The sequence below is a fragment of the Rhinichthys klamathensis genome, unplaced genomic scaffold, assembly GCF_029890125.1.
Source record: "Rhinichthys klamathensis goyatoka isolate OS25496 unplaced genomic scaffold, OSU_Roscu_1.1 h1tg000228l_1, whole genome shotgun sequence".
Lineage (NCBI taxonomy): Eukaryota > Metazoa > Chordata > Actinopteri > Cypriniformes > Leuciscidae > Rhinichthys > Rhinichthys klamathensis.
This window is the reverse complement of record NW_026606752.1, coordinates 2,007,501-2,020,759: the sequence shown is the minus strand read 5'-3', so window position 1 is coordinate 2,020,759 and position 13,259 is coordinate 2,007,501. Positions and strand designations below refer to the sequence as shown.

Below are 13,259 nucleotides of genomic sequence, written 5' to 3'. Positions count from 1 at the left end.
ACTGGATATTTGTAGAAATATGAGCATTTAAATCATCTTTCTAATGTCATGACTGACTAAAAAAGTCAATTTTGCAATTAAACCGAGTCAATTAAACTGTAAAACGGTCAACCCTGTTACCGCCAATCTTCTTCCAGTACCTTTCCGAAGCCATAATTATATCCCATATTTAATTACTGTAGCTTGATATGGTATAATGTAATTTATTGACACATTACTTGTTTGGTAGAATGTTTGAAATCTTATAGAAATGTACTTTAAAAAAGCACCTTATCAAACTATAAGGCAACCGTTTTAACCAAATACAAAAAAACCTGAGAAATAGTGAAACGTAGGAAGGGAAATATTCACACATTCACTATCTCTCTCTTCCAGGAACCTGATATCTTAAATGACGCCTTGCTGATGATGTAGCACTTTTTGTGGAAATAATAATCTCTCTCTCGTGTTCTTAGCGCCTTTCACTTAAAGGGTAAAAGAAGAGAAAAATGCGTCTCCATCTTGTGATTAAAAACGGCGGCGTGCAACCCGAGCATCTCCTCCAACATCATTACACACCTCAGTTACACACTATCAGTCGAATACAAATGAAAAGCACTGATTCAAAACAGCATTGATAGATGTGTAATCACAAGCGTGACTTGAATGAATTCTGAATGAGGAAAACCGATATCGTGGGATAAGAACGAGAGATCTCCACTGACTTTTTGGGGGATACAGATTCTTCCAGCATGGTGGATTCCTCATCACCGTCCAAACCAAACCGATCTTTACTCTGTTTCTGTAAAATAAGAACATCTGAGTGAATTAATGACACCACAATTATGCGATATCTTCGTGGCAGATAATTTAGAATAGTTCACCCAAATAAAAAAATAATTCTATTGACAACATTTTTTGTGTGAACTGTCTCTTTAATTCTCATGTGTTGCAGAGCCAGTGACTTGCTTTCTTAAGGATGATGTCAATGTATCCAGCGATGAGTTGTGAGATCTGCTCCCCTTCTGTGGTCTGGACGGAATAATAGCTCTCCTGGTACTCGCCGAAATCCTGTACAAGGCCACACACACACACACAAACGAACATATATCAGATATGAGAAGCACACATCAAGGCTGTCTTCTTGTACAGTGTAGATGTGTGCTTTCTATTTTAGCTGACAGGAAGTCAGCCAACTGTCCTTGGAGCACAAGTACTGTAATGTACATGAGATGCTATAAGTGGCTCTTAATGGTGAAGCAGAACTGTCCATCTCAAAGCAAGGTTAAAACACTCATGTAAAAGAGGACTAGGACATTTTATCGAGAAAAAAACAAAACTATTATTACGTCATAACATTTTTACAATGATATTAGCTGTTACTGGCAATACAGCTCAATATAGCCAGGTTTCCATCCAAGGGTTTCTTTGCGGAAAAAGGTTTAGCGCATTAAAATGTTTACCGATATAGCTTCTTACGTGTGAGTCTACAACATTATTCGAGAAAATCGTTGAATAAAGTCATTATTTCTGTTTTTTTTTGTGCACAAAAAGTATTCTCGTTGCTTCATAACATTAAGGTTGAACCACTGAAGTCACATGGACTATTTTAACGATGTCTTTACTACCTTTCTGGGCCTTGAAATTGTTTATAACGTTGCAGTCTATGGGGGATCAGAAAGCTCTATAAAAAATATCTTCATTTGTGTTCCGAAGATGAACAGTAATTAATGGGAGGGAGGGTAATAAATGACATCATTTTCATTTTTTGGGTGAACTAACCCTTTAAGCATAGCCATGTCAAAACTCCATTCAATATCAGAATGATAAATGAACAACACACTCCAAGGCAGCAAACTTTCATTTCTTTCATCTTTGCCCCCCATTGTGCTATTTTCAAGTCTTTCAAGTAATTAAGTTGGATTCATGCTGGTTTATATAATTAGAAATTCCTTTACACTTACATTTCATAAACAAAATTTTAAAAATGTAGATTTGAATTAAACATTTCTTATCAATGCTATTAAGCGTCGTCAGTCGATCACGCTCTGAACTTTCCACTCCCATCGGGGTTTTTATGGGATTGCTCTCTCACGCTAATTTGCCATGTTTAGTATATCTGGCCCTAAGTGTACAAACCAAATACATTATAGGGGCCACTGTATATAAGCAAATAAATAAGCATAGTGAATAAATAGGCAGATAAAGTGACCGAAGAGTCAAAGGAACAATCCAATCACACCGTGGCTCATGTTAAATGGAGTGAATACCGTACCAGCGTGAAGCTCTTGGGTGAAGCCGCCCACCTCTTCACTGTGGTGAGGGGCCACTCCTGCACCACCTCTTTGGTCTTCTCATCCACCCTCATCACTGACTCTTTGGTAATGCCCAGCAGACGCGGGACCAACTTGTTCTTGCTTTTCATCTTCTCCTGTTGAAAAATAACACATGGCGTTTGTGTATTGTGTGGCGAGGACTGAAATATACAATGGGATGCTGATTGCTGACTTTTATTTCTGTATTTATATAATTACTACATTTCTTTTGCTCATTAATCATTTTGAAAGAAGTGTCTCCCTGTGTGTGGTTTAATGTCCTTATTTCAACTCCCTCCCTCAGCAGAATAACGGATTGTTTAATCGCTTCTATGTTTGAAAAATACATGAAATATTATATTACACTATAAAAAAAAAGTACTTTTAGCAAATGTTCTTTTAAAAGTCTAGTCATTTAGTCTTTCTGCTCGAGGTAAACAGGTGAAAAATACTGATGACTCATCCTGCACTACAGCGATTTTCGCCCAATCAAATGCTTTTTACAATGAGAATGCCCCGCCCCCTGATACCACCTGTCTCCAATTTGCATGTGGCAAAAATTTCAACAGTTGTGACCACTCTAAAACACACTGGTTGTTTAAAAAAAAGGCGCTCTTCGATATGCTCTGTCTAAACTTCCTGTTTCAACAGGAAATACATTAACACTGTGCTTGTCATGTAATCTCACTGGGTTTTTAAGTAGTTTTGAAGTAATCCAGCATGCAATTATTGGAATACTCTGTTAGCTCACATACAATACTTCACCCAAATGTCTATTTGATGTTGATTGTACGTTAGAACAGCATTTAACTGACGTTTAAGTGACATTTATGATTCGGGATGCATCTGAATTGACTCATTTGCATTCAAGAGTCTTTCAAAAAAAGACACTTCAAATTAGATGGTTTCCAGATTCTTTGTTCCTCAATAGCTGTCATGGCGACTTATGTGTGAAATCTGGTATACGAAATCATACAGTTGCACCTTGATTCAGAATTAGAGCATCAGAAAGAGGCTCACATAGAATAGTAGTTAATAGTAGCCCCAAAAAAGCATGCATAAATAGATTTTCACAACATAGTACACCATCCAGGCACTTTTGGTGTACACACACACACACACACACACACACACACGGGCCAAAACAATTGCCTGCAAATGGCATCCTGCCAGATGGCTCGGACCACCACACAAATACATAATAACAACACTAAACGTTTAAATGACCTCTTGTGCCGAACATCTCAGGACTATTGTTTTCACCTGAGGGTCGAAAATAACCACCGCTGATAAGAGGCCATTATAAATAACAGCAAGACCCGCTGATATTGTTTAGGGCCCTCATGCACAATTGACATCACATTTCAAGGGTGAGGTTTCTGCAACGTGAGTAAATATAGATTTCTTTTTTTTTCTGTGGTAAATGTTCATTGTCTAATCGTCTACCTCAGTCAGGAACGGTGCTTTTGCTAATTCAAAGCAGTGCAATCTATTGTTGGGCCCTATTAATTTGAAACCGGGCACTTAGCAACACTCCACTAATGACCTGAAACTGATCCTTGAGTGAGCGGCTTGTAAATCTTCCTCTGTGTGCCGCACAGATTAAAACTGCTTAATAGTCTTAAAAAATACAAACAGAACTGGAATAAATGAAAACACTTTCTAAGAACCCTGTATATGGATAAACATACACAGGCTTTCTTTCCAACAATTAATTACAAGGCTCTCTTGAATACTTGATTATGATTGGTCAATTGCAGTATTCTGTGGTCAATTTATATATATATATATTAGGGCTGTCAAACGATTAATCGCGATTATTCGCATCCAGAATAAAAGTTTGTGTTTACATAATATATGTGTGCGTACTGTGTATAATTATTTTTAATACATAAATAGCCACACATGCATGATGTGTATTTAAGAAATATTTGCATGTATATACTGTATATAGACTGAATGTAGCCTATATATAATGTATATTTTATATAAATATAAACATTTTATATATAAATAACATATTTTTCTTAAATATATACATGTGTGCATTTATCTACAAAATAATTATACACAGTACACACACATATATTATGTAAACACAAACTTTTATTTTGGATGCGAATGCGATTAATCGTTTGACAGCCCTAATATATATATATATTTATATATACACAGTATATATATATATATATATATATACATATTTATATATATATATATATATATACATATTTATATACACAGACACACACATATAAAACGCATACATACTGTATATATAATATATAATATATATATATATATATACACACACACACATATATTATATAAACAAAAACGTTTATGTTAGATTAGACCAATCATTATTAATCGATTTGACAGCACTTATATATATTTTTAATTTATATAATATATTATTATTATTAATGTATAGTGGGATCATTGCCATATAATGCCAGAATATGGGCTAATATGGCTAAATATAAACAAAAGAATAATGATTAAAAAATAATGAAGATTAGGTCAGAGGTGTGAAAGGTTTGTCGAGTGAGAACAATAGAAACATGAATGGGGGCAGTTCGGCACACCAGACATAGACAATATATTACAAGTGGGTGTTTACAGGGCAATAAAATATTTTAATAGTCTTCTCTAAACTAACTTAAACTAGCAAAAGTGGATTCGGACACACCCTAAGTGTGCTTGCGTTGTGAGCTTTAGACCATGCGCTTAGAATGTTAAAATAGGTACTGTAAAGTCTCAAGTTTTGGCTTTCTAAATATATGTTGGTTATGCAATTATTCAAAATTACTTAAAAGCATCAACCTTTTTATTTTGGGTATGTCATTTATGCCCCATTAGCCAAAATAGGGGGTGTGGGAGAAGGGGTTAAATAGTTAGTTTTAAAAAGATATAAACCCTTCGTTGATGTGTAGTTGAAGAAAACTCCATGTGTTTTGCACATTTTTTGTGTCTGCGATTGTATTTTCTGAGAGCACTGATAATATGAATTATTTAATCATCTTTCCGAACGCTCTGTTTGCTGGTTTATTGTACATTCCAGTGTTTCCTGCATCGCTATTCAGCGGCAGTGCTGCACCACAACAAAATAAATTACATTTTACTCGACTTGTGTGCTTTGCTGTCTGAATTGAATGTGATGAGAGAGAGAAAATTGTGTGGCACAAAATAATACAAGGATAATAAATCTGAACATCTTTCTGTTGTGTAATATTAACTGGCTACATGCCAAGTAACTCGTCCAATCAGAATTTAGAGTTTGTCGTTTTTAATACTCACCTTCACCAGGAAAAACGACACTCCGTATGTGCGTAGGGATCTGGCAAGCTTCACATACTTGACTTTTGCCTCAATCTCCGTCATCTCACCGCAGACTTTGTGATCCTGGTGAGGAGATTAGATCAAGAACATTTCTAGGTCATTGTGGGGTTTTACAATTCAACTTAGTCTTTTGCATTATCAGGTTAATCAGGTTTTAATTCACATTTGTGTGCTCTAAAGAATTCCCGTTTCTATTTTCACTTTTATAACTTAATGTTTTATCAAGTTGGGCTTTCAAGGTGAAACAAATTTAATGTCAGAAAACAGAAGGCCTTTCTCAAGCTGCATAAACATATACTGTATATATACACAAGCTATAATCTAACATTAAAATCATTTAAAGTTATTATTTTAACAATCTATAGAATTGGTATTCTGCACATTTAAGTAAAACAATTTTAATTAAACAAAGTAATTAATTATCTTGGTAACTTTACAATACGGTTTCATTTGCTAACATTGGTTACCTATATTAGTTTACATGAACTAACAATGACAATGCTGACAATGCTTAGTATTAATGTTAATTTCAACATTTACAACCTAATTTTTAAGATCAAAAGTTGTTTATTTTATTAACATTAGTTAATGCACAGTGAACTAACATGAATATAAACATTTTTATTAACTAGCATGCACGAAGGTTAATAAATGCTGTAAAAATATATTGCTCATTGCTAGTTTTGTTAACATAATGACAATGTTAACATTATCTCTTTTTAATTACCAAAAGCATAATATTTAGATGTTTCCTATATGTTGCCTTATAACACATGATTTCTCCCCCTATTAAAAAAATGGAACATTCCTTAAAATTGTGACACTCGAGAAATTACATAATTTGGATCTTTTCTACAGCAGGGTGGAAATAATCATTCCATCTTCTCTTTACAACTATTGTCAACTCAAACATTCAACCCTGTTACCCAAGTTATTTAAACAAATAAATCAATCAAAACAACATTTGTTGTCTTTTTATTGATAGAAAAATTGATCCAATAACTACAAACCAAGCTTTGATCCCAGACCTAAATTTAAGCTTCATTTTCAACCCTGTTACGCATTTGGTTGTAGAATTGTTTTACATTTTGTAGAAAATCAAATGTTGATATTAACTTGATAGTAAAAATTAGGGGGGAAACACAAATCAGTGTAAAAACAACAACTACAACAACAGTATTTAGATTGTACTTAGATAAGTTACAAATATTAGTAACAGGAACCATTCATCTAATATTTAGCTTGACTTCCTGGAATCCACATTTTCTTGAAGGTTAAGCAGCTCCTTTAACTGACCACGTTTTGAAAATGTAATGGTTGTATTCTGTATCTAATAGTATGTTTTCCTGGAGTAAAGTCGACAGAGGGTCACGTACCTGAAAAATCCTCTTCTCCGCCCCCCTCTGCTTGATGTATTCTTTTGGTAGGAACTCCTTTAGGCTGCAAATACATTTCACATGTTTACGCTCATACTACACAAACATTTTCCCTCGGAGCAAAACAAAACACATGAGGTCATCCTGGCGGGAATTACATCTTCATAACGTACGCCCACACCGATTCTTAAGGCTTCCAGACATCACAGAATTCTTACAAATAATTGTCTGGTCTAAAATGTAATCAGATAACAACCGAGAGAGTGTGTTTTGTGTGTGTGTTACAGTGACAGTGTTGAATGGGCTTGATATGATACCGCGGCTACAGGGCATGTGGTCTTACTCTAGAAATCCTGGCTTGTGTTTGTGCTCCACGTGGGGACCGAATTGGATCTGTGCCTGAATTCCAGAAAACTCGCAGGCCTTTTCAAAGGACACGGGGTGGGATCCGTTCAGAATGTCATCCCTGGCCTGTATCAGAGACAGGAAACAAGAGCAGATGTTACAGAATGTAATAAGAGTGCTAACAAAGATGTTACAGAAGGTGTGTGGTGTATTCGCACAACGTTCCAAAACAAACAAAAAAGCAGACAAAAACATTTGAAGGACCGTCAACATCTTTATTGAACATTTAGAGATGTATATCTATGTGATTTAATATCACCATGAAATATATATATTTTTTAAAATAGAATATTGCAGTATTTATTATAATATATGTCATTTTAAAAACAATCTAAAATTATTAATTATTAAAAAATCTCCTCTCCTCTGATGACGTGTTTAATGGCGTGAGGGCGGGGCAAGGTGTCACTTACGTGAGATCCACCAATAGCAAACCACAACCATCCAATCAATTCCCAATGGACTTTCAAGTCCCGCCCCAACATTTGTTCTTGCTACAGAAGGGCGTTTCACTCAGACATACCTCACGATAGGGAAGAAAAGAGGATCACAACTTCCGTTTCATGGACATTTTTAGTTTAAGAGGTTTGACTAATGAATCTTCACGAAGGGTTTCCTTGTCAAAATTCTCAAAGAATTCTCCTTTTGAGCTCGACAATAAAATGACAGCATACGAGTTTGGAACAAGGTAATGTTTCAATAAAACAGTGTGGTGACACTGAGTGCAGTCTAACATTACAGACGGCCTGCGGCAGCCCATCTGTTCGAGTGTCTCCTGATATACACCGGAGTATAGTTTAGAGAAAAATTTTAGGTCACACTTTAGTTTAGGGTCCAATTCTCACTATTAACTATGAATTTTGCCTCAATAAACGCTTTACTGTACCAATTACTGTACTTATAAGTACTAATAAACAGCCAATATCCTAGTAATAAGCATGCTACTAAGCAACTAGTTAATAGTGAAAATTGGACCCTAAACTAAAGTGTTACCAAATTTTAGTACAATACATACACACCCGCCAAGTGAGTATCTACAAAATAAGTGGCATCTATTTGTCTAGTTTTCAAACAATCTGGATAAACTAATTAAAAGGACTGGAGGAATGAGGTCATGGAAGTTTAACATCATCATAAACAAGTTCATGTTTATGATGACGCCCTCAGGACATCCACCAATCATCTCGCATCGCTTCCAGATGACATCAACATGGTAACAGTAGCAGATACAGTCAGTGAGGGTTTATGGGAACACATCATGACAAACTCAGATACGACGTGGTTACACCCCCAGTACGGAGCAGAGAAATCCCCTTCAGCTTGCCAAACATAACTGAGCGCATACATGTGTAACGGTCTGTGTGTCTGTGTGTGTGTGAGCGCCGCTCTTCTGTTTCTCAAAGTATGTGGGTGTGTGTGGCACCATGTCAGAGAATTTCACGGGGGTGTGTGTGTTTACTACAGAGGAAGAGAGAGACAGAGGGAGATTGAGGAAAGGGAGAAGAAGTGTTACTCTATATGTGTGTGTCCTGACTCATGTGCACCAATTCAACAGACCGAACACACAAGAAAAAAAAACTGTATCCATCGCTTACAAAAGGTACCATGGTGTTATTTGCCGAAGCACTGTAGAATACAATGTAAATACCAAGGTACATGAATATGGTAATAGTAGTATCATGGTGATACCATGAAATTCTTACTTTTTGGAGAGTGAACCATGTTAATTCTGGACATGGCAGAAGCATGGATGATGGTACCATGGTAATACCATGTTTTTGACTATGTATCAAGGTACCATGCAAATACCATGTGTTGGACATGGTAATAGTATATGATAATGTTTAAGTACTATGTACATGGTACGCAAATATCAGTACTTTGGTATTTATCAAAGTTTCATGATATTACATGTTTTTAGAAAAATATCATTTTAATACTATGTTTTTTTTGACAAGGTACTGTGGTAATACTGTGTATTTGGGAATGGTAACAAGCTAATACCATGGTCATATACCTCATATATACATATACAATACCAATACCATTGTCATTGAAAGCATATTTAGATATATTTTTAAGACAGAAAAATGTGGTTTTACAGATGCTAGAAATGTGACTTAATTAGATTGAAGTATCAAAGCACCCAGGTTCCTAACTGACGACTATGACTTGACAGAGCAGCCATCAAGTGTTAGACAGTATTCTGTGTGCTGTGTGCAGAGGTTTTTGGTCCAATAATTAAAACCTCTGGGGGGTTTTTCTCCAGAATTAAGTAGTAGGAAATTACTAGTCATCTATGCAACTAGTCAACTATGCATTTTGTTCATTTTGTGCATTGGTAAGTTTCGTTTAATCAGCGTAACAGTGAAAATGAATGCCATGCTTCCTTATGATATTTCCCAAGGGTAGCATGTACAGGGTGAAAAGTAACGGTCCTAATGCTGAGCCTTGAGGTACTCCATACTTAACTTGTGATTGATATGACACCTCTTCATTTACATAGAACATAGTTGTGAGGATAGTACCTCAGTATATATATATATATATATATAAATAAATGTACCATGGTATAAAGACTTTGATACTATGTTTTTTGAACAAATGTACCATGCTAATACCATGGTTTTCATAAAAAAATATCTTGTAGTACCATATACATACTATAATATGCTAAAATGTTTCTGAACATGGTACTGTTGTAATAATACCATATTTTCTGGACATGTACCAAGGTTAAACAAACATACATGGTAATACAGAGTAGCATGTAGGTTACCATATTAATACCATGTTTTTGGGGATTTATTTTAACATGTACCATGATAAGCACATGTAATCATAATACCAGTGTACATATCAAAGTGCCACTGTAACATGATACGGCCACAGTTTTTTGTGTGATGTATGTACCGGTATGTGAAAATTTGACATATTGTAAACAAACATTTAATCACAAGGATACATCCATTTCATCTCCATGTTTTCCATTCAAACCCAGATATTCTGACCATATACAAGGAAATAAGTGCTTATACATTATTTTATATAAGCTAACAAGTGCAGGTGACTGAGTATGTGCGTGTTTGTCAGCGGGCAGTTGCTCTGGACTCCTCAGGCAAACACACTAATGCATCTGCAGCGAACCATGTGCTCCAGAGGCTCGGTGCTACAACAGCCTCACGGCCTTGAGGGAGAACACGCACTAGTGCAGAGCTCCTTGAGTGGACGCACACACATTCGCATTAGACTACTCACACACACATTTACATAAATAAACATGTATGCATGAAAACCCACTGGCCATTTTGTGACACTAGTCCTTATGACTCAAACCAGAGAGAAAACGAAATATGTTTGGTGTGAATGTGTGACAACATCACATGTAAGGCCATGTGCGAACGTAGCATGACGCAATAAAACATCACACAATAAATGTCAGTTTCCTGGTTAAGAATGTTTTATGTTTTGCGATAAAAAAAATTCGCGATCAAAAATAATGTGTTATTTTTTCCAGTCCTATTATTTTCATTGATTCATGTTGGTTAGCTCCATCCACAATTAAATCACATTGATCCAAATTCCCACATAGATACATAATAATAAACATCAAATATGTTCCATGACTTTTGGAATTTCACACGCATTGCTATATATAAAAAAAAGCAATACTCAAAAAGTGCCTAATTAGGACAAGGCGTAAAAGCATGTGTAAACTAAGCATGATAACATAAGGTTATATTTTATTTCGATGGTCCACTTTAGACACTCTACTTACTACAGAACATCAATTATGTTCTGATTATTTGTGGATTTTGCATTGCATTGCAATCTGAAAAACAATATAATAAATAAAAAGTGCCTAATTAGGAAGAGATGTGTGAGAAATGTTATCCATACTGGCTATGCGGAGGAAAAGACAAATCGACAAATCAGCAGCTGTGAAGATAAGCGCATTGCCTCCTAGTTCGACCAATAATTCATTCATAAGTGCAAAGGACTATTTCACCGCTTTCATAAAACTAAAATGACAACATTTAAACACTTGAATGTCTGTGCAATACTGGCTCTGAGAAATTAATTAATTGTTAGAGCAGGTGGCGATGAAGAGGTTTTGGCAAACTAGTGCAATACAAAAAAAACAGACAGATAGAGGACAGACAGAATGTCAGTAAAAGAGAACAACAACAAGTCAATAAAAAAAAGATTATTATTGTTGAAATACAACATAATTATCAATAATTATAAAGGGTGTCAGGGTGAAGAACTTCCAGGTCAAAGAGCTGTTGCTGAAACTCACTAGCCAATTATATTATATTATATTATATTATATTATATTATATAATATTATATTATATTATATTATATTATATTATATTATATTATATTATATTATATTATTCATAACCTGCCATGAAGGATAATAGGATCAAATGAAAAAAATTCTAGCTCCGCCCACAGTGAAATCTCATTGGTTAAAAACATTGGTGTAAAAAAAAAAAAAAAAAAAAAAAAACTTGCCTTGCCTAAATTGAACATCAAATATGATCTGATTGGCTGAATTTTTTTGCTTTGTTTTTGTTTTTGGTGAGAACCTGACACAGGATATGATCTGAAATAGAAAAAAGGCAAAAAAAGCGATAGACAGAAATGATCTTTTACCTGTACGTAGAGGAGGTTGAGCTGGACTGGATCACGAGAGTCTACGTTCTGATCAGAATAGAAGAACTTCCTTCGCAGAAGTAGTATCTCGCTCTCCTCTACACCCTGCTCCCGAAACGTCCGACTGTGGTCTAGCCAGTTCACTGCAAATGAATGATATGATACCAATTATTATATCAGTAAAAGATTTGGACTGTGTGTGTAAATCTGGCAGGAAGGTTTGTTTCTGTTTGCTAATGTTTTGTTCACAGTTGCCAGGAGCCTCACAATCATCATCTGTGTGAAGTTTGGCTTTCAGCTTCTCCATCTTCCTCTCGTCTCGCAGGAGGGTTCTGTCTTTCTTCAGCGTTCCCATTCCGTCCTCTCGCTTCTCCTCCACCTGCTCTTGGATCAGTGAGTACTCCTCATAATTAGTGATTCCTGTGGAGCACGAGATCATCAGCACTCTCTATCTGTCAATCTTACAGTCTATTTTGAGCAGTTTTTGTGGGAAACTTTAGTAAAACAAATATCATTCAGCCTAAAGATTTTTTTTTAAAACACAGTTACTCTTTTTGTGCCTGGTTGTAAACCATTCAGGAATCTGAAAAGAAATTCGTTTTTTTAAATGTGATTTTTAAGGGAAATAAATCTAATACACATAATGAGAAATGATGAGAACAAATAAAATATATTTTGTTTACTTGTTACTAGTGATGCAAAGATATTACAATTCTGACAAATACAGATAAAATGGCAGATATTAGAAATGTATACTATTTTTTAGTTGAAATAAATTACAAATAAAACATTAAAAACTAAAATCAATCATTTTAAATGCTACACGTGAATTTAGGCATCACAATATTATAATGTACAGTACAGTATTAAAAATGAATATTTACGTTGAGATTAGCTAAAGATTACATTAAACTGTTATTAAATTATTAGTGTTTTTAAAGATTAAGTTTAGAGCATTAGATACAAATATTAATCTAAATGTAAAAAAGAAAATTAGCATGCACAATTAAACATCCAACACTGATATACCAAATACAGACAGACAGAGGATGGATGGATGAACGGACAAACTTATATGATAGAAAGATGATAGATGGATGAAAGGATAAACTTATATGATAGAAAGATGATAGATGGATGAAAGGATAAACTTATATGATAGAAAGATGGATGTGGATGG

At 35.0% G+C, this 13,259-nt stretch overlaps 1 protein-coding gene across 1 annotated transcript in view; it reads right to left on the bottom strand.

The window, feature by feature from the left end:
- The window catches only part of tln2b (talin 2b), an 89,348-nt gene that overhangs the window by 70,302 nt on the left and 5,787 nt on the right, over positions 1–13,259 (bottom strand). The window contains exons 4-11 of the mRNA XM_056264949.1: positions 12,347–12,499; positions 12,080–12,222; positions 7,356–7,483; positions 7,013–7,076; positions 5,595–5,699; positions 2,255–2,410; positions 949–1,050; positions 705–781 (exon numbers count right to left, since the gene is read on the bottom strand). Coding sequence (XP_056120924.1) covers positions 705–781; positions 949–1,050; positions 2,255–2,410; positions 5,595–5,699; positions 7,013–7,076; positions 7,356–7,483; positions 12,080–12,222; positions 12,347–12,499 — 928 coding nt within the window. The remainder of the gene's footprint in view (positions 1–704; positions 782–948; positions 1,051–2,254; positions 2,411–5,594; positions 5,700–7,012; positions 7,077–7,355; positions 7,484–12,079; positions 12,223–12,346; positions 12,500–13,259) is intronic.